The 25,758-nt window shown below is 54.5% G+C and overlaps 1 protein-coding gene across 9 annotated transcripts in view; it reads right to left on the bottom strand.

Moving 5' to 3' along the window:
* Positions 1–167: 167 nt before the first annotated feature.
* GRIP2 (glutamate receptor interacting protein 2) overlaps positions 168–25,758 on the bottom strand; it is a 98,766-nt gene continuing 73,175 nt past the window's right edge. For 4 of the 9 annotated variants that reach the window (XM_070574641.1, XM_070574637.1, XM_070574638.1 and 1 more), the window contains 15 exons: positions 25,146–25,271; positions 24,590–24,739; positions 21,910–22,096; positions 21,264–21,409; positions 20,494–20,574; positions 19,136–19,202; positions 18,890–19,035; positions 17,647–17,791; positions 15,491–15,630; positions 14,714–14,893; positions 13,531–13,708; positions 11,556–11,661; positions 4,771–4,914; positions 3,868–4,014; positions 168–2,831 (listed from right to left, as the gene is read on the bottom strand). In XM_070574641.1, coding sequence (XP_070430742.1) covers positions 2,673–2,831; positions 3,868–4,014; positions 4,771–4,914; positions 11,556–11,661; positions 13,531–13,708; positions 14,714–14,893; positions 15,491–15,630; positions 17,647–17,791; positions 18,890–19,035; positions 19,136–19,202; positions 20,494–20,574; positions 21,264–21,409; positions 21,910–22,096; positions 24,590–24,739; positions 25,146–25,271 — 2,102 coding nt within the window. In that variant the 3' untranslated portion in view covers positions 168–2,672. Of the gene's footprint in view, positions 2,832–3,867; positions 4,015–4,770; positions 4,915–11,555; positions 11,956–13,530; positions 13,709–14,713; positions 14,894–15,490; positions 15,631–17,646; positions 17,792–18,889; positions 19,036–19,135; positions 19,203–20,493; positions 20,575–21,263; positions 21,410–21,909; positions 22,097–24,589; positions 24,740–25,145; positions 25,272–25,758 lie in introns of those variants that run through there. The other 5 variants (XM_070574640.1, XM_070574639.1, XR_011526837.1 and 2 more) reach the window with 3 other exon arrangements.

Consider the following 25,758-nt stretch of genomic DNA (forward strand, 5'->3'; position numbering starts at 1 on the left):
CATTCACGTTGTTTTCCCAGGGGCCAGAATGATGCCAAATACATAGCAGACTTTTTGAATGGATGAGTTCATTAATGAATTAATCAAAAGCAGGCGAGATGTCCTAAGAAGCAAGCAGTCGACTCCTGCCGGCCTACAATAGAAAAAAGCACACTCTCTACACCAGGTGCACTTAAGTAATTTTATTTAAAAAACCCACCTCATCCCGACAGCCGCCCCCGCCCCCAATCGCCGCGGTCCCGGCGGCGGCGCAGGTTCACACGTGGGCCCGCAGGCAGCCCTGCGTGCTGTGCTCCCCCAGAGCCCTGAGAAAACCCCACGTAGAAAAATACTTTACAAGGAATATGCTCTAATCTCAGCCAGAGAAAAATACAGCTTTCAGGGGCTGGAAGGGGTGTGGCGCAGGGCTGTACCCAAAATGCATAGGCAGGCAGGACGCTCACCGGGGACGGGGTCAGGTCTGGGAAGAATGACCCCATGCGAAGCCAGAGGAATATTGCATATGAGAAGGCCGGCGGCCGGGGCCAGCGCCAGGCCTGGTTGCATACGTCCGGGGAAATGGCGAGGCCTCAGCCCAAGGAGGGAGGGGGTCAGGGTCAGGGTGCATCTGCCCCACCTGCAGTCGAACGCAGCCCCCCGAAACCAAGAGGCCCTGGGAATGGGTCCTGTCCAGTTCTGTCACGTGACAGGGGCCCAGAGAGTTTGGTCCACTTGCCTAAAGTCACACAGCTGAGGCCACCAGTGGCTGTGTCTCTGCTGTGCCACCTGCCCCCTAACCCCGCGAGCCAAGGGCTCTTGGCTTTTGCTTGGTGCCCCTGTGATGGGGGGCAGTGCCCTTTCACCCTGGGCGGAGGTTTACACAGGACTCAAGACAGCAGAGGCGCTGGGCAGTCCAGCCATGGCACGCACAAGGGCTCTCCAGGGCGGGGACAGAGGGGCGGGGCATGGGGAAGTGGACGGGGGCAGCCGGGGGACGGCAGGCCCTCAGGGAGCGTGTGGGCAGGCTGCCGTGCGGGCCTCAGCAGGAGATGGTTCTGGCCGCAATGGGGAGGCCAGTAGCTGCTCAGAGACTGTCCAGCCCTTGATTGTCCGGAGGGGGTCAGACTCGGAGTGTCACCCAGCGACGGAGCAGTGACCCAGGGCAAAAAGAACAGGCCGCTGACTCCCTGTCCAGTCCCTCGAATGGAAGAGTGTTTTCTGGGCCCCCAGGGGCCGCAAGGGTGGAGAAGGATGCAAATGGGAGTGGGCGCCCTGTTTCCTGAGACCCCATTAAGAGCCGGGCGGGCCAATGTAAGCCCCCAGCCCTGGGTGAATCCCACCTGCCCACGTCCATCGCAGGGGCCACAGCCCAGACCACCACGGGGAGGCCCTGTGCCCGTCTCAAAATTAGAAGGGTTTCTGGTCCGCAGGAAATGAAGACAACAATTTTAAGGAACGCTGGTGCTTCCAGATTTCAAGTGGGAATAAACTTCTTCGAATCACCACTTTGGACACTGTCACCATTGGGCGTGAGAGAGAACGGCCCATCTCTCTAGGCTGTCTCCCTCTCTCCCTCTCTCTCTCTCTCTCTCTCCCCCTCCCCCTTCTCTGGGCTTCTCTGTCCCTCTCTCTCCTCCTCCACTGATCTAGACGCCAGGCAAGAGCTGTGTCAGCTTGCAGATCCTATTTCCATGGTTTCCCATCTTCACTGAAATGGCAGGTGAATGAAACCTCTCGGGTCTTTTGTCCCAAATGACTCCCTCCCCACTGAGGGGCCTGGGCCGAGAGGGGCCTGTGCAGATGGGCCAGCGGCCACGCGTCCTACAAAAACAGCAGGAGGGCTGAGCCCGGAGCCTGACACAGCTCCCTGCTGGGCCAGACCTGCAGTCCCAGACCAGAGACGCGAAAGAAAGAATGGCTGACTGTCATAACCAAAGGCCAGCGCTATGCGGGAGGGATGGGGAGACGCCCACGCTCACCATCTCCTAACTGGGGACGCTCGGGATCCGAGAATCTCAGAACCAGCAAGGCCCAGACACGAGAACTCTGGCGAAGGGAAGGAGGTGGGCTCCTACCCTGAGCAGCGTCCCTCCTGGCATTCGGCTCTCTGGATGAAGTGACCCCCAGCCTCACCCTAAACGCTCCCATCAGGAAACTAGCCAGCTGCACCAGTATGGAAGCATCACCGGGATGCCTTCCACCTCAGTCCATGACTGCACTGGAGTACACACCTCCCACTTGCTTACATCCCTTGACAGGGAGCTCACCCCTCCCTGGCAGCTCATTCTGGATCGATAGCTGTGCTGGGAGAAAGCACACCCACTGAGCTTGGCTTTCTCCACCCCAGACCCCCTTCTTCGGATACCCTGTAGGGACCTGGGTCCCTACCCAGGCCCCTCTTCTCCTGGTTGAGCAGCCCATCCTGACCTCTGTCAGGCCGGGCACCTCTGGGCATCTCGGAGACCTAACATGGAGAGAGACCTAGATGTTACTCCAACTGGGGCAGGACCTGACTTCCTGGCCCCCGCCCCAGTCACCACAGAACCAGAGAACAGAGACGAAGTCCCGTCCGCAGCTCAGAGCCTGCCAGACCCACAGACGGACAAGTGGGTGGCACTTCTCCAGCCCAGCTACAGGTCTGGGAGCCAGATCTGCCTGGGTGGCCTTTTGGGCGTCTGGACCACGCGCTGACTTCAGAGCATCCGGGGGCTGCTGGGACCTGGCGCTTGTGGGGCCCGGCTGCTCTGTGCCAGCGGGCTGCGGCTGATGACCAGCTCCAGGACCTCCCCCGCCTCGGCCAGGAGCGGCACCGCCAGGCGACAGTCGAAGTCCCGCGTGCGAACGTGGTTGACCTGCACAGTGCACAGCCAAGGGGACAGACTGGTGTCAGCTGGGCCTGGGCTGAAGAGGGTGGGAATCACAGGGTCTCCTAAAGTGAGGGCCCTGCTCCAGCCCAGACCCAGGGAAAACCTAGAACCCTCATGCGGAGGAAGCCATTCTTCCTTTAACCCTTTCAATCCCGGTGAGAGTTTATCAAGAGGAAGTCCTTGGGAAGGGCCAGGACACCCTCCACCCCTCCACCACCGGCTCCTCCCCCTTATTAACATAAAAGGCACACGCACACTTAGCCTCCTGCCTACAGTTTGTGACACTGTCTTGTTTCTATCTTTTTTGTATTTTACATCGACCTTCTATTTCAAGCAAGGGGTGCGGGGTTTTCGTTCCTAATTGAGATGAAATTTTCCTTTTTTTTAAAATAAATTTAAGTTGAAAAAACTCCATCAATTGGGAGGAAACATATATTCAGTAAAGTCAGCACAAGTATGGTGGAAATCACAGGGAGGGAACAAAAGTAGCTGGGGCGTGGGAAGGGCGGCCCCAGGGCAGCTGGCCAGGGATGCCCACAGCTTTCCAGCTGCTCACCCACATTTCCCAGGCTCCCTTGCTTTGACCAGTTCTGACCAATAGGCTGTGAAGGGGAGTGACAGGTGTCGCTTCTTGGTGAAGGCAGAAAGGAAACCCACTTGCGATCTTCCAGTCTGGTTTCCTCTGCCGTGGAGTTGGAGGCGATTACAAGAGGGTGGAGCCTCCATCGGCCCAAGCAGAGGGAAGCCCACATGGGCCCACTCTGGACATGTCTCGTACGTGATAAATGACTGTTTACGTGTGTTAAGCCACTGAGATTCCAAGCTGTTTGTTACACAACATAACTCAGCCTAACCTGACAGATACAACTAGTGTTGTCATTTTCACAGTTGAGGAAGCTGGGGCTCAGAGAGGGGAGGTGACCTGCGCAAGGCCACTCAGCCAGGGTACAAGTGAGGGCTGTGTCCCCACCCTGTGGCTAGGAAAGGCCGCTCCATCCGTGGTGCCCCCACCCAGCATTACCTGGAGGACCCTGTCGAAGGGTTGGAGGCCCCCACGTTGGGCTGGTCCATCAGGGCGCACAGTGTGGACATAGACACCCTTCTCCAGGAGGCCATCTGAGACGCTAAAACCAAAGTCATTCCGCATGGGGTCCTTGTGCAGGGTCACCTGCAAACAGAGGGAGGAAGCGGTCCCTGGAGCTCTGAGCTTTGCCTTCAGCCTCCCACAGTAGCTGGAATCCCTTGGTCTGGCATTCGATGCCTCTGGGCCCGGCCCTAGCCCCTGGCCCAGCTGCGCTCCCCTGTCCTGCCCGAGCCTTCTCCAGCCAGCAGACCCTCCAGTCCACAGTGCTCAGCCACCGCGGAGGCCCTCGGGAAGGGAGTTCTTTTCAGGTCTCGTCCGGTCCTCTGGCTTCCATCCAGGAGAGTCTCCGCGGGGTACCCATGTGTTTCCACTGCTCATCTCCCACTTTACCAAGGGGCTGGCTTCAGACTCAGAGGCTTCTGAGGGCTCTTGGGCAAGAGGATTTTTTTTCTCCTCTGTGTTTTATTTTTCTATATAGTAATCTATAGAGGGCAAAAATGCTGGTTTCTCATTTAAGGTGCTCATATATACACATACATATAATATACATAAGTCTTTATATTTCATATATATATTATATATACACACACACGCACAATAACTTAAGTGGGGAAAAAAGTGAGTCTACTTAAAGAAAAATGTTAAGAATAGCCCAGCATATATCACAGGCATGTTTATGTGTCACCCAAATGACAGGAGTCTTGAAAATTCAACCTAGTACAAAACCCCTATTTTATGGTGGAGGAGAACAAAGCCGGAGAGGGGTGGCCCATCTGGAGCCCACCGTGAGTCCTCACGGCACCAGGACACACATCCAGGCCTCCTGCGCCCAGCACCCACCTTGTGCATCTCCAAGGGTGTCGGCAGCAGCAGCTCCTGCATGTCTTCGGGGGGAGCTCGCGCCTCCCGGCCCCTCCGCCAGGGCCGGCGGCCAGGCCTGCCCCCAAGGGCCGTGCTCTGCACGGTGCCCGTCATGATGGACGCCTGTGGGGACACGGCCCTTCACTCAGACGCCCACTTGCTGTTTGCAGGCAGCATCTATGGACACCTACTGAGTGCGCCCCTTCAAGGCCCCAATGGTGACCAGAAGAGATGAGGTCCCCGCCCTCCTGGGGCTCTCAGGCTGATGGTGGGTGAGGAGCCACTGATCAATCACAGGGGCCATCAGAAGAATCGCTGGCACTGAATGGCTAGTACTTACTCTGTGCTGGCTCAGTTCTAAGCACTTTACACATGGAACTCATTTCCTTATCTACAGTATTATGAGACAGGCAAATACAATTTTTTTTTTTTTTTGCATTTTACAGATAAGGAAACCAAGGCTTAAACAGATTAAGATTTGAACTCAGGGTCTGTCTCCAAAGTTGAGGGTCTTAACCACTCTGCTACCTTGCTAATCGCAAAAATAAATAAGATCAAATTACACAGGGCAGTGAATGTCACAGAGGCCAGGCGCTCAGGAATAGGACAGCGGATCTGGTCCAGTGGGAGGGGTCAGGGAAGCTTCCTGAGCTGAGAACTGAAAGATGAGCAAGAAGTGGGGAGGGAAGAGGCCCCAGCATGCAGAGGGAAAGCCATGAGCAAAGTCCCTGCAATGCGGGACCCGGAAGAAGGCCCTGCGGCTGGAGAGGGTGCGTGGGGTGAGGCTGGGAGGGCGAGGGCACCCTGCAGCGGCCCGTGGAGGACACTAAGAAACCTTCATTGAGCCCAAGAGCAACGGGGAGATGCTGAGGAGTTTATGCAGAGGCGGGGGAGGGGGTGACATGATCAAACTGGTGCATTTAGAAGCATCTTCCAGTTGCTGGGTGGAGACTGGTCTGCAGAAACGGGCATGGAAGCCGGGAGGGGACCTGTTGGGGACCATGTGGTTGTCCAAGTGAAAGATGACTGTGGTCTGACAGGGGCGGTGCCAGTGGGGAAGGACGGGAAGGACGAAAGGAGCAGAGTTAGGACATGGCCGGGAGGTGAATGGAAGGCGTGCTGAGGGTGGGGCGGCTGAGCGCGAGGGGTGTGGCCCTGAGGGGATTTGTTCACATTCAGACTGAGAAGTCCACAAGCGGGGTGCGGGGTGCTGGGGTTAGTGGGAGGGGGGATGCACTTCTTACACAGGGCATTACACAATTTCCTAGGCACAGAGGACTCTCCCCAGCCTAGAAACTGCTCTCCTCCTGCCTGTCACTGTATCTGCGTGTCCACTCGTGGTGCAAGGTTCTATCTGACACGGGGGCCGGGAGAGTTTTGTTTTTTTGAGGTCCCCTAAAGGAAGGCCAATTATGATAACAATTGTCTTAGGGCCAAACTGTGGGATTAGGGTGGGGAGGAAACAGTGGAGGGGCTACTGAACAAGGAGGCATAGAGGACCCATCTTGGCTCTTACAACTCACCCTCACCTGCCCGAGAGCCAGGGTCCAAAAGGAAAGACCAGAGACCCAGAATCTTGGGATAATAGAATCATTAAAAATGGAATCAGAGGGTCCAGGTGTCATGGGCTCTGGACCCCTAGAAATGTAGAATTCTAGGACTTCTAGTTAAGATGCAGACTGAGCTGATATAGGAAGCTCACATCTCCCTCCAAATTTGACAGTAGATTACATTTTTAAAAATAAACACTTTCAAAGCAAGAAAGGAAAATTTGGGGACAGGCATGAGCAGAAGTCGAACCATTTGGCCTATGGAACCAGATATATATGTTAGGAGCTGGGGTACCCATTCAGGGAAAAGAGAGAGTTGTCTCAAAGCAGGAAGCTGAGAGAGTGTCATCCATTGTTGAATAGGGACTAGAAGATGTCTGTCCGCCAGCACAGGGGTTCAGAAGGGAGCCACCAGGACTGGAGAGAGCTGGGGAAACTACCTGTGAGAAACCAGGAGTCTTCGTGCAACCCACGCATGAGTGTGGGGCCAGAATCTGCCTTCCACAAATAGTGCAGTAGAAACACTGAGCTGAGATATTAATGTGAAAACTGGTCTGGAGCTGGTGAAGTCCAAGAGCCCCAGCAAAGACACTCAGGAGCTCCTACAGAAATCCTTCAACCACATGGCACATGTGGCATGCCTGCAGGAGCAAGTGCTGCTGAAAGTGAGCACACCGATGAAATAAAAAGTCCACCTGCCCACAGACACAATAGATGAATTCACAGCCAGGGAACTAGGAAAAGGCAGAGAAACCATAAGAACCTTTAAAAGAAGTCTGCTGAAAATGTGCAGAAAAATAAGAAAATGAAAAGCAAACATATCAAAAAAGACTATAAAGATTTGAAAAATGAAGAGAAACTATAGAAATAAAAGATGTAGAAGTTGAAATAAAGTATTTAGGAAATAGGTGAGACAGTAGACTAAATATAGCCAAGGATAATATATTCATAATGAGAGAATTATATAATTCTCTCCTTGGCTGTATTACTAGTCAACTGGAAGACAGATTACGGAAAGCAAGTAGAACACAGAGCAGAGAAAATGTGAAAGAAAAGTTAACTGACATGGAAGACAGAACGCCTGGAGGGTAGGGGTCCAATGTACGACTAACCCAAATGCCAGAAGGAGATAACAAAGGAGAGGCAATATTTAAAATATAATGACTAGGAGTTTTCCAGCACAGAAGGAAAAAAATGAGTGCCCAGACTGAAAAAAAAGACGGCCTCTAGTAAGACAAATAAAAACAAACTTACACTGAGAAACATCATAGCAAAAGAACCAGCCATTAGAGAGAGAAATCCTCAAAGCCACTGGAAGGAAAAGCATGTTACTTTCAAAGAGACAACAACGAACCTAACAGCACAACAATAGTTGCCAGAAGACAATTGAATAACATCTTCAAAGCCCTGAGGAAAACGTTTTTTCCCTAACATTTACAATTTTACAAACTTAAAAACAGTGTGTAACTGCTTATCTTGGTCATCTTTAGTTGTGGAATTCCTAATTGCTAGTAGAGGGCACAGAGCAAGCACTAAATAAATATTAGAAGAACGAATGAAATGGCTTGGAAGCCCATAAATTTGCTATACATGGTAACTATAATTTTTTGAGCATTTTGTATGTGCTGAAAACTTTAATTCATTCTCAACTAAACTATCATTCGAGAGTTGGGGTGAAATAAAGACATTTTTAGGATACTAAACCTAAAAGAGTTTACCACCTGAAGACCCTCACTAAAAGGACATCTTAAAGGAGGAGATCAGAAGGAAAAAGTGGAATGCAAGAAGCAACGGTAAGCAAAGAAACTGGTCAAACATGCTGATAAAACTAAATAAGTATTCACTAAAACCCCACACTAACTAATTTTGAGCAATTTATAAACAAGTTTGGAGATGAGAGGAGACGGTTTGGAGGGAGGGAGCAGCAGTCTAAAGCACCTGTCTCACTCAGGAGGAGGCAAAGGGATTGCTTAGACTTTGTTAGGAAAATAAAATTAAGGTGCTGAAAATTTAAGATAAGGTCAACTGGCCTGGTCCTTTCAAAAAGTCAGTGTTATGGCCTATCCACACAATGGAATATTATTCAGCCATGAAAAGGATGAAGTACTGACACTTGCTCCAACATTAAGCTAAGCAAAAATAGCCAGATACAAAAGGTCATATACTGCATGACTCCATTTATATGAAATGTCCAGAACAGGCAAATCCACAGAGACAGAAAGTACACAGCAGATGCTAAGGGATGGGAGGAGAGAAGAATGGGGAGATGCAGGGTTGATTTTTGGGACATCAGAAATGTTCTGGTGATGGATGCACAACATTATGAATATATTAAAAGCCCTTGAATTGTTAGTGATTATCCTTAATTCATTTGTTTTACTTTTAACATTCAATTTCCACTTTAAAATGGTAAATTTCATGTTATGTGAATTTTATCTTGATAAACAAAAATTTTAAGTCAGCGGCATTAAAAAGGCACTGGACTAAAATTAAGAGACTTAAGAGGCATAGCAACAGGTGCCAGGCATGGATTAGACACTGGTTTGGACAGACCAGGTCAAAGGGAACTTTGGAGTCAACTCTGAAAATCTGAATATGGTCTTAGTGTTAGAAGAGATCAAAATTTTTAAAAGATATTTCCAGATATTCAAAAATGGAGTAGCTGACTAAGAAAAGCAAATTACAAAAAAAGCATGTACATCATGATTTCATTACCTTAAAAGTACATATATACTCACTGAAGCAGTAAGAGTGGTGATCTCTGGGTGGTGAGAATGTTTTGTTCTTAGGCTTTATTTTTTATTTTACTTTGCTCATCTAATTTTATACCATACACATGTATAACTTCTGTAACAATAAAAAAGTTTTAAATGTAAAAATTGAATATTAAAAGTAAAATAAATGACAAAGAAATCACTAAGAGAATAAAAATTATAAAAATCTCCAAAATGATGGTGGAGAGAGTGGACAGGAATGAAAATTTAATCAATACAAAAGAAGGAAAGATACAAGATCAGAAGAAGTAGAGAGAAAGCAGGATAAATAGAAAGTATCAATTATATGCTAGAATTAAGTTTAATTATATTAGTAATCACCATAAATACAAATGGACTAAACTTGCCTTAAAAAAGAGAGACTCAAATTGGGAGGGGAAATCAGCTATATACAGTACATGACAGATACACGTAAAATGATACAGTAAGTTTGAAAATAAATGTTAGAAAAAGACAGGAAATATTACTAAAATAAAGCTAGTGGAACAATATTATTATAGGGAAAATGGAATTTAAGGTGGAAAGCAGCTACCCCTGGTGGTCTAGTGGTTAAGATTCAGTGCTCTCACAGCTGCGGCCCCAGTTCATTTCCTGGTCAGGGACCACACCACCCGTCTGTTGGTTGTCATACTGTGGCAGCTGTGTGTTGCTGTGATGCTGAAAGCTATGTCACTAGTATTTCAAATAGCAGCAGGGTCACCCATGGTGGACAGGCTTCAGCAGAGCTTCCAGACTAAGACAGACTCGGAAGAAGGACCTGGCCACCCACTTCCAAAACAACTGGCCAAGAAAACCCTATGAATAGCAGTGGAACATTGTTTGATATGGTGCCGGAAGGTGAGAGGATGGCGCAAAAAGACCAGGCAGGGTTCTGCTCTGCTGTCCACAGGGCCACCAAGAGTCAGAATCCACTCAACAGCATTAACAACAACAAGGTGGAAAGCACATAGAGATAGAGATACTGATTAATAATAAAAATAAAAATTCATGAAAAAGTTATAGCATCATGAATTTACATGAAACTAGTAATATAACCTCAAAGGTTAGTAAACAAAAATTGACTGAATGTTAAGAATTTGCCAAATCTCCAATCATTATGGGAATCTTATCATACTGCTAACAAAAAAAAAATAAAGATAAATAAAGCATATAAAATTAGCAAAAATGTAGATTTGAACAAATTTATTAAAAATCTTGATCTATATAGAACCCTACACCCAACAAAAGGGAATTCACCCTCTTTTGCAAGCACACATGAAACCTTTACTGAAGCTGATCACACACGAGGCCACAAGGAAAGCACTCTTAACAAACTCTAAAAAATTACTATCAAATTGAATACATTTTCTGGCCACAGTACATAAGGAAAGCCTATATGAACTGGTTTTAAATTTTGGATTAAAAAAACCACTTCTGTATAACTCAGGGGTTTAAATAAAAATCATAGTGAAATTCTGAAAATATTTCAAATTGAATGGTCAATAAGAGTGCCTCAAATCAAAACTTGTGGGACACAGCCAAAGCAGTGCTTACAGGTAAACTCATAGCTTTAAAATGCACTCTGTTAGACAACAAGAAAGACTGAAGATTAAGGAGCTTTGAAACCAGGAAAAGTATCATTACTTAAACAAACAAAGTAGAAGGAACAGAACATCAAAGCTAAACACAGAAGCGAATAAGATAGAAAACAAGGAAACACAAGAGAGAATTAACAAAGCCTCAGATTGGTTTTTTAGAAGAGCCTAGAAATTGGCAAGACTGACAGAGAAAAAAAAATGGCCCCAATCAACAATATTAGGAATACAAAGGGGGCAAAAGCACAGACAAAGCAGAAGTTTAAATCACTGCCCTCCGAGTATGAAGGAGTTTCGGAAATGACCCAGTCGGGTCCTCCCTAGATGTCCAGGGCAGCCTGTTCCATCATGGGCAGCGCTGACCTCACACGAAGCTGCATCCACTTCTCAGCTCCCTGGGACCTCAGCTCCCGTGTTGTCACTGATGTTGACATCCACACGCTTCCACAGGGCATGCCCACAACCATGTCCACATATCGCACAGACACCAAAGCTGCCCCATGCATCCAAATGTACACACTCAGACACACATATTCTGAAAACACACTCAACATTTGTGCATGCAAGAGTATGCTCACACACATGCATGCACACATGCTCCTAATGCACACACAATGATGCTGGACATGTTCATATGTGCACACACCCCAATGTGCCACACAATACTCTCAGTCACACTTGCACTCGTGTCTGTGCACGGTCTGCACATGCATGAAGTCACCTTTACACAAAGGGTGCCAGGCGAGTGCATGCTACATGTTACCCATGAGCAGGATCCCATCAACATGCTTGCCTCCCATGGGCACACACTCGGGGGCGTCCACACACGGGCGCCCCCAGGAAGGACTGCAGGGGGTTGGCCATACCTCCAGCTCCCTCAGCAGCTCTGACTGACCACACGACTCCAGGTCTTCGAGGGCTTCCCCAAACACATGCCAGAAGCCCTCCTCAAGGGCGGGGCCGGGGGCTGGGCTGTAACGTAGGAACCAGAGAGCGTCAACTCCTGGTGGGCGGGTGGGCGGGCAGGCAGGCTGGGGCCTGAGGAGTCTTCAGGGCCCCGGGGCCCAGCGCCGGGCTTGAGGGGCCATAGCGTGGGAGGGCGGGCAGGTAGGCAGGCAGGCATCCTCGGTGGCAGTGCTAGGGCCCCAGGGCAGTGGTTGGTGACACAGAACGGGGGGAAGACGCAGTTAGGGGCAACCAGGACTGCCGGTGGCCACTTAGAACAGGGGCAGATGAGACGGGGTGGAGAGCGGTGACACAGGACGCCTGAGAAGAGAGACAGACAGACAGACAGACGGACAGACAGAGAGGAGATCCATGGTGTAGCCCCAGCGGACAGCCCCTGGCCCCCCCAAGACACATGGCACCGAAGGACAAGGAGAGGGACAGAGCCAGAGCCAGCAAGGACACAGACAGATGGAGAGCATGGAGTATTTGTGCTGGGGCAGGGGTTGAGGATACCCCCTAACTTCCATCACAGCTTGGATAAGCCTGTCATCAGCTCTAAAATCAAGCCTCATTAGAATGGCAACAAGTCACATTTTCACGCTTGGTAGTTCACAAAGCCATTCGCCGTCTACAGAGTCCCGGACGTTTATAAAGTATGCTGTGGTTTGCAAAGCACCTTCTCTAGCCTAGGCATGCAGGCTTTCCTCTCGCACGGAGCCTCAGGGATGAGCATGCAAAGTCGTTGCCCACTTCCCTTCCCATTTTAAAGATGAGGAGATGAGGCTGAAGGACATTCTCTCCATTCCAGCCGGGTCTACGGACCCTGAGCTGGGCCCTCCCCTGGGCACAGTGCTGTGGAGGGGATAAGGTGTGGCCCTGCTCCTAAGGAACTGGGGACTCACTCGCAAGGTAGATATGGCACCCATCGGTGCCAGCTCTGAGCTGGGGTGCCACGTGACTAGCCAGGTAGACAGCTGGGTAATTGGGCAGGTAGATGCAAGGCGGCCAGTGCCACCGGGAGGGTCGCAATAGCAGCCATGGAACCAGCAAAGGAGGGAGGAAGGCCTTCTGCCAGAGGAAGTCAGGGAGCTTCCCACGGGCAGGAGCTAGAGCTGGGTTTTGTTTGTTTCTTTCCCAGGAAGATTAGCCCTGAGCTAACATCTGCTGCCAATCCTCCTCTTTTTGCTGAGGAAGACTGGCCCTGAGCTAACATCCATGCCCATCTTCCTCTACTTTATATTTGGGATGCCAGGCAGTGCCATATCCGCACCTGGGATCCAGACCACAAACCCCAGGCCGCCAAAGCGGAACATGCGCACTTAACCGCTGTGCCACCAGGCCAGCCCTGAAGGATGGTTTTTGAAGGATGAGTAGGCATTGGCCAGGAGGGGAGCGGGAAAGGCGTTCTAGGCAGAAGGAACTGCCTGAGCAAAAGCACAGACACAAAAAGGGGGTGGCTAGGGCTGAGGGGAGCAGCGGTTCTCCATGGGCCTGCTCTCGCTAGGGGGCGACACTACAGAAGCCACCACACGCCCGGCCAGGGCTGGTGCCCGTGATGAGAGCCCCGGTGGAGGCCATCAAGCAATCCAGGCTAAGTCGGGAGGGTCTGGGTTCAAGTTCTGAGTCTGCTGCTGCTCTTCTCAGAACTGCAGGTTACCAGACCTGGAAGGACAAGCCAGGCTGCTCCCCCTGCCACACCTCTGCCCCTGTGCCCTCCCCACCGCAGCCTGGCTGCGATGCTCTGCCCAGGGCTCCCTGCCTCCATCAGGAGGCGCCCCTCCTCAGGGTCCAGGCCAGACCTCCCATTGCCCCCCCACTCGCGTGCAGGGACTGGCTCCCCTCACCCAGCCCAGCCAGGGGGCCGTCTCCTCCTCGTGGAATCCCCCCACAGACCTGGAGGGTGGCTCCCAGTCCTCCTCCTCATCCTCCTCTTCAGGGAAGCTCTCATCAGCAGGGGCCGGGGTGTAGCTCGTCCTCCGGGGCTCAGTTGGGGGGGGGCTGCTTCTCAGCCGGCTGGGCCGCCACTCCTGGGGGGTCACGCCCCGGGGTGCTGCTTGGGGAGTGTAGGAACCTGGCCAGTGGAGAGAGGGAGCATTTGCATCTTCTCCATGCCTTCAGCTTGCCCTCCTTCCTGCCCCATTTCCGGCCATGCTGGGCAGCCCTGGATAGGTCTTTGCCCTCTCTGGGCCTGCATGACTACCCAGAGTCCCCTGCCACCGGGTCCCTACCCCCAGAACCCCCCAGATCTCCTGATCACCCAGGAGAAGAGTTCACCCCCAGGGTTCTGGGACCCTGTCCCTGCTCCACCAGCCTTGGCCCTGCTGGCTCCTCGCCTGACAGGGAGGTTCACGGTTTGGCCACCCTTGTCCCCCTGCCTTTGAAAGCTCTAAAGATCCTGCCCCAGCGGTGAGCTGGGAGATGCTGACCACGTGCTGGAGGAGGGGAAGCCGAACCCCAGGGAGAGCAGACACACAGCAAGTGAGGACCAGGGCCGGGAGCCACGGAGCCGCCGAGAGGCCTTGCTCCACGAGTTCCCTGAGCTGGGCCTGGGGAGACCCCGTGGCTCTGGGTCACAGAGGTCAAAAGGGCAGCCACTGGATTCACGCGTCCCAACCCCAAGGCCACTCATGGTCTCAACATGCACGGGCAGGAGAACTCATGTCTAGGCAGGCACTCGGAGGCGTCCAGCCCCAGCCAGGTCTCGCAGGACGGGTGGAAGGGGGCTCTGCCTTCCCATCTTCAACTGGACGCAATAAACCTTGCCTGAGCCCCTGCCGGGTGCCAGGCACTGGGCCGGGGACAAGGAAGACAGAAGGCAGTCCCTCGGTCCCTGACCTCACTCACGGTGGGGGAATTGGCTGTGGACGCTAATGAAAATGCCCGTGGTTCACTCGGAGGAGCGGGGTCCCGCGGATGCTGAGCAGCACAGTCAGGTCGCCTTCAGGAGAGCGTCCCTAAGGGACGGAGCTGGGAGAGGAGGAGCGAGGACACAGGGGAGGGAACAGCCCTTGTGAAGGCCTGGCAGTTGGGGCAGCCCAGAGAGAGCGTGCTGCTGGTCCGAGGGCCCGGGTGTTACCTGGGCCCCCAAAGCCGCCCTCCGTGGCCACACTGTCCCAGGACTCCACGGCGCTGTCCACACTGGGCACGGCCAGGGAGCCCCGGGCTGCCCGCATGCCTCCTTTGAGCGCCTCTGGCAGGTCATCATCCACGTCGCTGGCCTCGCTGAGGCTGCCCGACTTGCGGGGTGGGAGGGGGCCTGGGAGGAAAAGGGGTGTCACTGCCACTGGCCTCTGACCTCGGAGACCCAGAGCCACTTGGCGAGCGTTTCCCCACGTCAGTCTGGTCGGGAGCTCACAGGCCCTGAGCCCCAGAGCTGCTGCTGGGGCATCTGACAGGTGGGAGGTGGCATGCTAACAGGCAAACCCACTCCACAGATGGGAAACTGAGGCTCCGGAGGCTGACAACACGCCCAAGGTCACATGGTGAGCAACAGTGGAGCCCAGATCAGAAGCAAGACCCTGAAGCTCAGGTTCCTTCCACAGCGCATGGTGGCCTCCCTGCCAACTCAGGGAAACTCAGGGAAACTGAGGGACGCACAAGTCACAGCTGCAAGCAGCCTCAAAAGGCAGGAGGTAATGAAGAGCGTGGCTCCGACCCAGGCTGCCCCACGCCAGCTGTGTGCCCTTGGCCCACTGTGCCCCTCTCTGGGCCTTGTCTCCTCAGCTGTCCCGGGTGTCCGCCCCCCCACAGGATTAGTGAGGTTGCCTGAGGTTGGGCACACATCCTGGCACAGAGGCACGGGGGATCCGCCTTCCTAAACGGCTGTGTGGCCCGGGCGTGGGATGAGGCTCACGGTCTAGCTGCTTCTTGATCTTCAGCGTGACGGTCTCACCAGCCACCTGCAGGAGGTGGATGGCCTCACTCAGCGGCCGGCCCTTGAGGCTAACACTGTTGATGGCCAGAATACGGTCTCCAACGTGGATAGCGCCAGTCCTGGGGAGGGGGCACAGGCAGGGGATGGGAGTCAGACACTCAGGGTTTCGGAGTAATGATCTGCCCTCAGGGAACTCAGGACCCCCAAGGCACAAGCCTAGCTGACCTCAGTTAAACCCAGCTGCAAAAAAAGTAAGTGTGATCTTGGGTTGCATGAAGAGGTATAAGGTATACTCTTCATAGAGGTACAAAGTCTAGAATCTGGGAGGGGATTATCCTGCCTGACTCTAAAGTTAGGTTCTGCAACCAGGGCCAAGCCTGAGTTTTGAGTGTGGTTTGAATCCCACATACGAGCGGCCGCATACTAGCTACACAAGCTCAGACCAGTTCTTAGCTTCCCTGAGTCTCAGTTGCTGCACCTGTAAAGTCAGCGTGATAATACTTATTGTATCAGTTATAATTGAATGATGGATGGATGGAATGGATGCATGTTTCCCTCCAGCAGAAACACACGGGTAGCCTTTCTTTCTCCCAGGGCCTCAGTTTCCCCACCTAGAGAATGAGCATAATCCCCCAGGGCCAGCTGACTTCACAAGGGGCTGCGAGGGGCTAAGGCCAGGCCCCAGCGTTGCTCTGGTCCAGTGGTTTTCTACCTAGATACCATTAGGACACCTGAGGAGCTTTTTAAACAATGCAGACGCCTGGCCCCCACCTCCAACCAATTACATAGCGGCTCTAGGAGTGGGCGGGGAGGGGCTTCCCAGGAGCAGCCAGGGCTGGGAGGGCGGAGAGAAGCCCGCAGCTGGTGCTGAGAAGGCACCCGACCTGGTGGGGGGTCGGGACGCAGAGGACTGGGGCGGGGGTCTTGAACCCCAAAGGTAGATGTCGCCCCCCAGGTGGAGCTCACGGAGAGTCGGGCCAGCCTGTGTGCCCCCCCAGCCCAGCACTGCCCAGCAAGCTCCCCAGGGGCCTGAGGAATGAGTGAGTCAGGGAATGGGGGATTCAGAGGGGGAGGCCAGCACGACGGCCACCAGCCACACGTGGCTGCAGGGACCCGGAGCGCGCCTGGCCCCAGTGGCAATGTGCCGAAAGTATAAAAACACAGTAGGTTCTGAAGACGTAGTATAAAAAAGGAATGTAATGCATTTTGTTAAAAATTTTTACATGTTGAAATAAACGTATACTTAAGACTCATTTTATTTGTTTCTTTTTACTTTTCTAATGTGGCTCCTAGAAAGTTGATGAACAAACGTGTAGCGCGCAGTGGGACACGCCGAGCATCCTCGGCCAGGCGGAGGCGCCCAGCAGCCGCGGGAGGAGGGCGACTCAGAGGGGAGAACGTCCGCGGAGCCTCTGTGGTCTGCCGGGTGTCCAGCAGGGGGCGCTCCAGGAGCGGAAACGCCACACGGAGCGGTGGGGAGCCTGAGCCCCAGGATCCCGGGCCTCCCGCTGCGCCCCAGCCTGCCCGCCAGACCTAGCCAGCCTCTCCCTCTACAGTCAGCTCCTGTCAGTGCCGGGAGCTCGCGGGAAAACGCTCACGTCACCCACGCTGGGGTGGCCTCCCTGTGATCCCCAGGGGGCCCCCTTCCACCTCTGGGTCCCAGACCCACTCGCCGCTCTCCCTCCAAGCCGCACAGCCCGGGACACCCCACTTCTCACAGCTCCCCCAGCTGCCACAACTGCGGGGACACTTTCTAGGGGAGAGGACAGCAGGGGCAGGAAAAGCCCCAGGCTGTAGGGGAACCCGGGATGGACATGGCCCCTGTACTAGAAAGGCACACAGCAGCCCCTCCAAAAAGGCTCACAATGCTGACCTTCCAGAAGCGGTGGAGCCAGGCTGGGAGGGAGCAGGGACTGAGCGCACACTGTCCAGCATGTACCTGGAGCCGGCCGTCTGCAGGGGCTGGCCCACCTCTGCCCAATGGAGGCTCAGAGAGGGGAGGGACAGGCCCCATATCACCAGGGGACCCATGTTGGAAGAAAGGTCAGAATCCAGCTTGGCTGATCCCAAAGCCCAGCTTCTGCCCCATAAGGGTCCCCGGGCCCACCCAGGGTCCCCACGGAGTCCTGGCTCACCTCTCAGCCAGCCCGCGCTTGGTGAGGCCTGAGATGACAATGGGGTCGAAAGGCTCCTCGGTGCCGGAGATGGTGATGCCCAGGGGGCCCCCGTAGCGCTTCAGCTCCACCGTGTAGCTGATGGCACCTGTCGTCTCCTGCTCATCTGCAAGGGCAGACCCATCAGGCAGGGCCCAGGGGGCAGGCCCAGGAGCTGGGCGCCCCCAGCCTCCAGCCTTAGGGCACTCACTCATCATCCACCCATCCATCCCTTCACCCACTCACTCAAGCCATGACTTCAGACAGCTCAACCTGGGGACCTGGAGGCCATCTTATGCCTCCAGAAATATTTTCTTGCACCCAAAAAGCATTTTAAAAAAAAAAGGAAAAGAGGGGCCTGCCCGGGGGTGCAGTGGTTAAGTGTGCACGTTCCGCTTCGGCAGCCCGGGTTCACCGGTTCAGATCCCAGGTGCGGACATGGCACCACTTGGCAAGCCATGCTGCGGTAGGCGTCCCACATATAAAGTAGAGGATGATGGGCACGGATGTTAGCTCAGGGCCAGTCTTCCTCAGCAAAATGAGGAGGGCTGGCAGTACTTAGCTCAGGGCTAATCTTCCTCAAAAAAAAAAAAAGGAAAAGAAAAGAAACATGGAACTGGCATCTAAAATACAGATTTCACACACCACAGATAATAAGAACAATAATGATGGTGACAATGATAATGATGATAAGAAGAAACCAGATCTCCAGCTTTTCTTAAAAAAAAGCAGAAATCTGTTCACAAGTGACCCCCTTTTCAGGATAGGAGTTGGTGGCTGCCCCTCCGAATGAGCGATTCGCTCTCCCGTGGCCATAGTCCTCACCCTTCTCTTTGCCCCACTGACCTGTGTCGTTTTCCTCCCTCTGTCCAGTTCACTCACTCCGGTCACCTGCCTGGCCTCAGGGGTCTGAGTCTGCAGCCTCTGCTCCTTCATTCACACCCCCTCACAGCAGCGCAGCCCCACCCTCATTGCCATTCCACCCGCTTCTCCGCTGCGACCTGCTCCTGAGGGTCTCCGCTGCTGGGCTCTGTGCATCTCAGACTGCCCGACATCCCCAGTGACAGGGAGAAGTGCACAGTGCCACCCCCTCCCACGTCTGTTCACTCAAAGAGTCTCTACCAGCCAGCCCTTGGGGAGCACCCATCCTGGAGCCCCTCGGCCGAGGGGAGCCCCCGTGGTCAAAGCACGGGCCTCGAGAGGTGGCGGGGGGTGGGGGCCCTACCAGAGTTGTCCTCGTCTTTGCGGATCTTCAGCTTCACCAGGTCCTCGCACTGCTGCAGGATTTGCACGGCGTCCTCCATGGGGCAGTTGTCCAGGCGGATGTTGTCGATGGCCAACAGCTTGTCACCTGGCTCCAGAGTGCCCGTCCTACATGAGCAGGAGTGGGGGTCGGGAAGGAGCCTGGTGCGTGAGGTGCCATGTCCACCTTCACTGACCACACCCCCTGCATGTGCCCCGGGCCCCCTACCTGTGTGCCACGCTGCCCTTCTTGATGTCAGAGATGATCAGGGGCTCCCCTCGCTTCCTGCTGGCCGCTGAAGGACAAGAGGACAGAGTCCAACCTTCCATCACCTCAGCCTCGGCAGTGGGGGCCAGGAGCTGGGGCGTGGACTCAGAGCCACACGCCCCATTCCCACTGCTTCCCAGCTGGGTGACTGAGCAAATCAGCTCCCCTCTCTGTGCCTCAGTTTCCCCTCTGTAAAATGGGGATGATGCCACAGGCCTCATGGGGTTGTCGTGAGATGAAACTAGACAAGGCAGGCAGGAAACCTCACATGGACCCTGGCACACAGTAGGTGCTCAATCCACATCAGCCCTTTTTTCCTCTTGCTCAGCCCATCCCCCAGCAAACTGTGAGCTCCCCGAGGGGCTGCATCTGGCTGGTGTCTGTGTCCCCAGCAGCACCTGGCCCAGGGTGGGGACCCAGAGCCTCTGGGGCAGGGTGGCCCTGCCACAGTCGGCTCTTCCCCCCCAGCTGCAGGCAGTGCTGGCAGCACGGCTCACGGCGGCTGCCTCTCTGGAAATACCCTGTGGCCCAGGAGTGCCCCGAGGTGAGCCCACATCCCACAACCGGTCCACGCAGCGGAGCAAGGCTGCCTCCCAGCTACACACAGGACGGCCGCACCACTCCCGCCCTAGAGCTCTCCTGGGGCTGGCCCAGCCCTCGTGGGCGACTGCGTCACAGCCTGGCTTCTTCCTCTCGCCCGCCCGCCACACTGCTGGCATGCGAGGTGCCACATCCCCCTCCACCTGCCCTCACGGCTCCCAGCTATGGCCCCGAGAGCTCTCCCGCATAAACCCTGCACGCTGCACCGAATGCCCAACTGCCAAGCCGGTCCTGCAGGAATACAACCCAAGACGGGTGTCACAGGAGTGGCTAAGTTTTCTTGCAAAAAAATCGAATTGTGCTGATAGGTTTTCCCGTTGGTGACCAGAATGGGAACATGAATTAAGCACCTACTGTGTTCCAGGCCTCTTCTGGGCCCTGGGAACACGGAGCGAGACAGAAAACCAAACCTGGCCCATGTGTTTGGTGCCTGACATGCCGCTCCATCCCACCGGGAGACCCAAAGGCTAGAAGACACTCATTGTGCAGAAGGGGAAACTGAGGCTTCGAGAAGCTCAGGTCTTGCTGAGGACACACGGCCGCACGTGACAGGGTGGAAGGACTCAAGTCAGCCTCCCACCGGAGCCTTTCCCCTGGGGCCAGGCGTGTGTCCCTGCTGTGAAGAGGCCAGCGGCCGCCCCCGGGGCTGGGCACCTCTTTCTCCTGGCAGGTGGGCTGGCCCCAGGGCCAGGCAGGCCGTGGGGCGGGGAGGGACTCACAGCTGATGGTGATGCCCAGCTCCACGCCGCGCCTTTTGGGCAGCTTCACGTGGAACGTGCCGCTGCTCGGGATGACGGACTCTGCGCACAGAGAGACGTGGACTCGGTGAGACCCAGGAGAGGAGCCTGAGGCGGGCCCGGCCACACACCCATTCTGCTCCAGCCGGAAGAGACCCCAAAAAGTCGGTGTCCCAAGCCCATGCTGCTTCTTCCACTGACTGACAGAAAACTCAGGCATGGTGGGCCGACAGATCCGCCCAAGACCAGCCCACCTGGTCAGAGCAGAGTTGGGACTGGGCCCCAGACCTCATGACTGCCAGCCAGGGGGATCCCCACAGCCAAACCCAACCCGGTTCAGATCCAGACAATTCGCGGAATAACCACTGTGTGCCAGGCCTTAGCGGGGTGCTCGCACACGATTCACCTCATCTAATGGGAACACCCCTGGAGCAGAAGGACTCCACCCCTATCTCTCAGTCGGGGAAGTGAGGGCTGCAGAGAAACATCCTTCCAAAGCACAGAGGGGCCGCCCCGCAGGACGGAATTCTCGCCTGAGCTGCTGTGTGGGGCTCAGAGAACTTTGAGCCCCCAGCCGCCCTCCCCAGGTCCTGTTTGCAAACTCCCTCATCACCCTCACACGGGCCGTGGGATCCCTTCTTCCTTCCCACCGTCAGTGCTCAGGCATATGCTGCAAAGGACCCTGGGAGAAGGGAGATGGGGGCCGGTGGAGATGAGAGTGGGGTGCCGGAGAAGTCAGAGGCATCGCTCACCTGCTACGTCGAACTCGACCTCCAGCACGACCTTGTGGGCCAGCGCGGCGTCTCGAAGCAACTGGTTGGCTTCCTCCATCGTCCCATCTTCGGTGGCAATGCCGTTGATGGACAGGACACGGTCCCCCACCTGCAGCAGCCCACACCTGAACCCGGGCAGCCCGGCAGAGAGAAGCAGGTCCATCACCATCCCAGCTCCACAGGGAGACAGGACATGGTGCAGGAGCAGGGCCCAGCCTGCCCGTGGTGTGACTCTCAGCTCAGCCCCTGCCAGCCAGAGGTCCTCAGGCAATTTACCACGTGACTCTGGAGAAGGGTGTGACCTTACTGGGCCTCAGATTCTGTTTGTCCAATGGGGATGATGCCGCACCTTACGAGATGCATATAGAGAGGACTCTGACTTCAGACAGATAGGAGTTCAAGTCCTGGGTCACTCAGGAGCAGTGTGACCCCGGGCAAGTGAATCAGCTTCTCTGAGCCTCAGTTTCCTCATAGGTAAAATGGGGCTGGTGATGGAGTTGATGTGATGGTTAGGCGAGATACCCTTGTACAGCCAGGCTTGGTGTCTGACTCGGTTTCCCTGGCTGTCCATGAGCCCCCTGAATTGGAGAGTGGCAGGCCCGGCGGGGAGGGGCAGCAGGCTCACCTCTCAGCTGGGCTGTCCGGCTCAATGAAGCGCACGAGGGGCGGGGAGGACAGGGTCTCGGTGGCGAAGATGCCGCCCTGGAGCTGGAGGCCAAAGCCGCTGAGAGGGTCTCCACAGAGCACGACCTCCGTGGTCTCCGCGTGCACGATCTGCCCACCGGGTCCCACTGTGCTGGAAGCCAGCGACACTGCGGGGAGGCGGCATGGCGCTCAGGCGGGCCGGGCAGAGCTGCCCTCCCTCCCGCCCAGCCAGCCCCGCGCCGGCCTCGAGGCCCGACTCACGGGCCAGCCCGTCACAGCCTGCCCTGAGCCCTGGCTTCCTCCCCGGGCAATGGGACGGAACCCCACCCGCAGGGCTGTGGCCAGGATCCAGGAAGACGGCTCCTGGGCCTGCCGGTTGTGGAACAGAAGTCCTGAGGGTCGCTGATACTATGCCAGGTCACGTCCTGTTTTATTATTGCGTATCACATCATATCAGATCGCCACTAGTATACGCATAGTCCATGTTATGTTATGTTTGGTAACGGCTTTACTGAGGCACAATGCACCCACCCTAATATTCACACATCTTGAGGGTACAATTCAATGGCTTTTTGTATATTCACCAAGTTGAACAACCTCCACCACAATCAATTTTAGAACATTTTCATCGCCTCAGAAAAAGCCCTGTCCCCTTTAGCTATGGCCCCCACCCCCTCTCTCCTGTGAGCAGTCACTGAGCTACTTCCTTCTCTGTAGACACGCCTGTCCTGGACAGTTCACAGAAATGCAATCACACAACACGCGGTCTTTTGCGCCTGGCTCCTCTCACTGAGCATCGCGTTGCCAGAGTTCGTCCGCATAACAGGAGCATCAGCATGTCGCCCTTTCTAAGGCTGAATGGCACCCCTGTGAGGACCCCACATTCTGTCTGTCTGTTCATCTGCTGACGGCATCTGAGTTGTTTCCACCTTTGTGACAGTTTGGATAACGCCGCCACGAACAGTCACATACACGCTTTTGGGCGGACGTGACATATGCTTTCATTTTTCTTGGGCAGATCCCTAGGTGTGGAATTGCAGAGTCCAACGATTACTTTCTAACTATTGGATTATGTTTCTTAATATACACTTTTATATTCCACATATAAAAACATTCCTATTATTAATATGGATACTGGATATCACTTATTAAATAAAATTTATTGCATTTCATTCTATTACTAATTATATTATACTATTATGTCTTCATATACTATTTTGTTATAGTTTATATTACACATTACAATGTGTGTAATATATTATGATGTCAGGTATATTGTGTTGTTCTATTTACATTGACTATTTTTTTCACTATTACATTCCTAATGATAAGAATGGTGCCTGGGCACCGGCCCGGTGGCGCAGCAGTTAAGTGTGCACGTTCCGCTTCGGCGGCCCAGGGTTCACTGGTTCGGATCCCGGGTGCGGACATGGCACCACTTGGCAAGCCATGCTGTGGTAGGCGCCCCACATTTAAAGTAGAGGAAGATGGGCACTGATGTTAGCTCAGGGCTAATCTTCCTCAAAAGAAAAAAGAATGGTGCCTGGTACATAGGAGGTATTCAAAAATGATTTTTTAACTAATTGTTATCATCAATAATAATAATAATGATAATACTTTATTAGGCACCCATCCTCGGAAGGGCATAGGAAAGGGGTCCCAAGAGCCCCGAGCCTCCACATGCCGCTGCCTATGAAGAGCATTTCTGAATCTTTTCACCTACACATCCCCAGCTTCAGTGGCTGACAAAGGTGGTTGGTAAAGGTGTATTTTATCTCTCAACTGACTGAAGTGCTTCCCTTTTCACCTTGACTCCTGGGAAGTTCATAACCATATTCAGCTCCTTTCAGGTGCCAGGTGACTTGTACTCCTTTTTTCCCTAACCTGGTTCAATTCCAAATGGCCCAGTTTGACCCTCCATTCTTCCTTGGAGGCAACTCCCATGGCAGGAAGTGGGGTACACTTTCTACATCAACAAAGTAAAAACTTCCCAGGAAAAATTTCCAAATTCTGGACATTCTCATGACTTTCACTACTCCCACATGCCTCCTGCATTATCATTCACTACTATTTATCTTCATATTTATTCACTTTTTTAAATAGTTAAGTACATTCATTTCAAAAGGGAACTATATACATAGCCATTATAAATAAAGAGAAATGTTTATAAACAAAAGGTGAGTAGAAATATATATCTAGTAAAAGTGAAGACGATTACATCCCCGATAGCTAGTTTCAGGCCTGTGTGTCTTTGTCTTAGAGGAAATTAAAAACGTCCAAGAGGCGGTAAAGACACCGTTCGCCACACTCAGACTTTCTCCTTGAATGGATCAGAAGGACCGAATGAAAAGAAAATGAACTGTGAGAGCTTCACACAAATCTGAAAAGGCATCATTTCCTCAGGACACTTTGCCATTACCTATTGAAAACTTTCCATAATAAAAATGCAAGACTAAAATGTACAAAGTGGCACCCGTCAGGTATGTCCTTGTGCAATGCACAACCTCCCCAACCATCCACAGCAGCCTGGTGTACCACTCATGCTATTTAACGACCCCATCAACACCTGGGGCCACGTCCAAAATACCCACCCCTCTTTGGCAAATCTCTCTCTCAGGCAGCAACGCAGCCCAAAGGGGAAGGAGGAGACCACAGCTTACATGAGCTCTTGTGCTCCCTTCTTCGCTGCCTCCTCCGCCCCACTGTAGTCCGGGGGCTCATGGGCTGGGATCCACGGGGAAGGGTGCTGGGGTTGGTGCAGGAAAAGGCGTGGTTCATGGTCGGCGAGGAAAAGGGAGTCGAGGACAAGGCTGGGGAGATGAGAGCACAGCCCCGTGAACCCAGCAGGGCCCTCCACCCTGCCACAAGCGGCTTCTGAAGCCGCCCAACCCCGGGGGGATGGGGAGGGGGGTGCCTTCTCCCTTTCACCTCCACCGCTCGCTGGGGACCTCGGGTTCGTCTCCCCCCTGGGCCTCAAAGACTGCAGGCTTCCCAAACCTGGGGGCGCAGCCGCCAGGGAGGCCCCCCATCCCTGGGGCGCAGGGTGCCTCGGGCAGGATCCTCATCCCTGGGGCGCAGGGTACCGCGGGCAGCCCCCATCCCTGGGGCGCAGGGTGCCTCGGGCAGGACCCCCATCCCTGGGGCGCAGGGTGCCGCGGACAGGACCCCCACGCCTCCGCCCCGTGAAACATGCACGCGCCGTGCAGGCCACGTTACGTCGGCTCGGGTCCGGGGCACCAGCGGCGGCCCAGGCAGGCGGTCCCCGGGGACCGGGCCGGGGGCTGCGGCAGGAGGGCGCGCAGGGCTCCCAGCGGCGCGGCTGCTCGCTCCTCTGCACCTTCACTGCGGCCGGGGCGGGAGAGAGGCCGAGTCAGGGCGGAGCGGCCGGAACCCCGAGCGCTGCGCCTGCGGATGAGGGCGGACGGCAGGGCCGGGATCCCGCGCCTCCCCGGAGCGAGGGCGGCGCTCGGGAGTCTGCGCCCAGGGCCTGGACGCGCGCGTCCAAGGGACAGGAGGAGCGCGGGGCCGGGTCCGAACCGGGCGAAAACTGGCCGCGGCTCTGCGAGAAGGGCAGCCGGCGGAGGTGTGGCGCAGCGCCTCGGGGTCCTCCGGGGCCAAGCACGTGGCCCTTCCAGCCTGCAGACCGCGCGGAGCGCTGCTCAGACCCGCCTGCCCCGCCCCTGAGGCTGCTCCTCGTGCTCCCACTTCAGCCTTTCACAGGCCTGCCCCCGAGAATTGTTGGCACTCCTGCTCCGTCTGAGCATCTGCTTCCCGGGGACCCCAGAGATCCTGCCTTCCCCACCTTCCCCAGCTGATCCTCCAGGCTAGG

The sequence above is a fragment of the Equus przewalskii genome, chromosome 15 (assembly GCF_037783145.1).
Source record: "Equus przewalskii isolate Varuska chromosome 15, EquPr2, whole genome shotgun sequence".
Classification (NCBI taxonomy): Eukaryota; Metazoa; Chordata; class Mammalia; order Perissodactyla; family Equidae; genus Equus; species Equus przewalskii.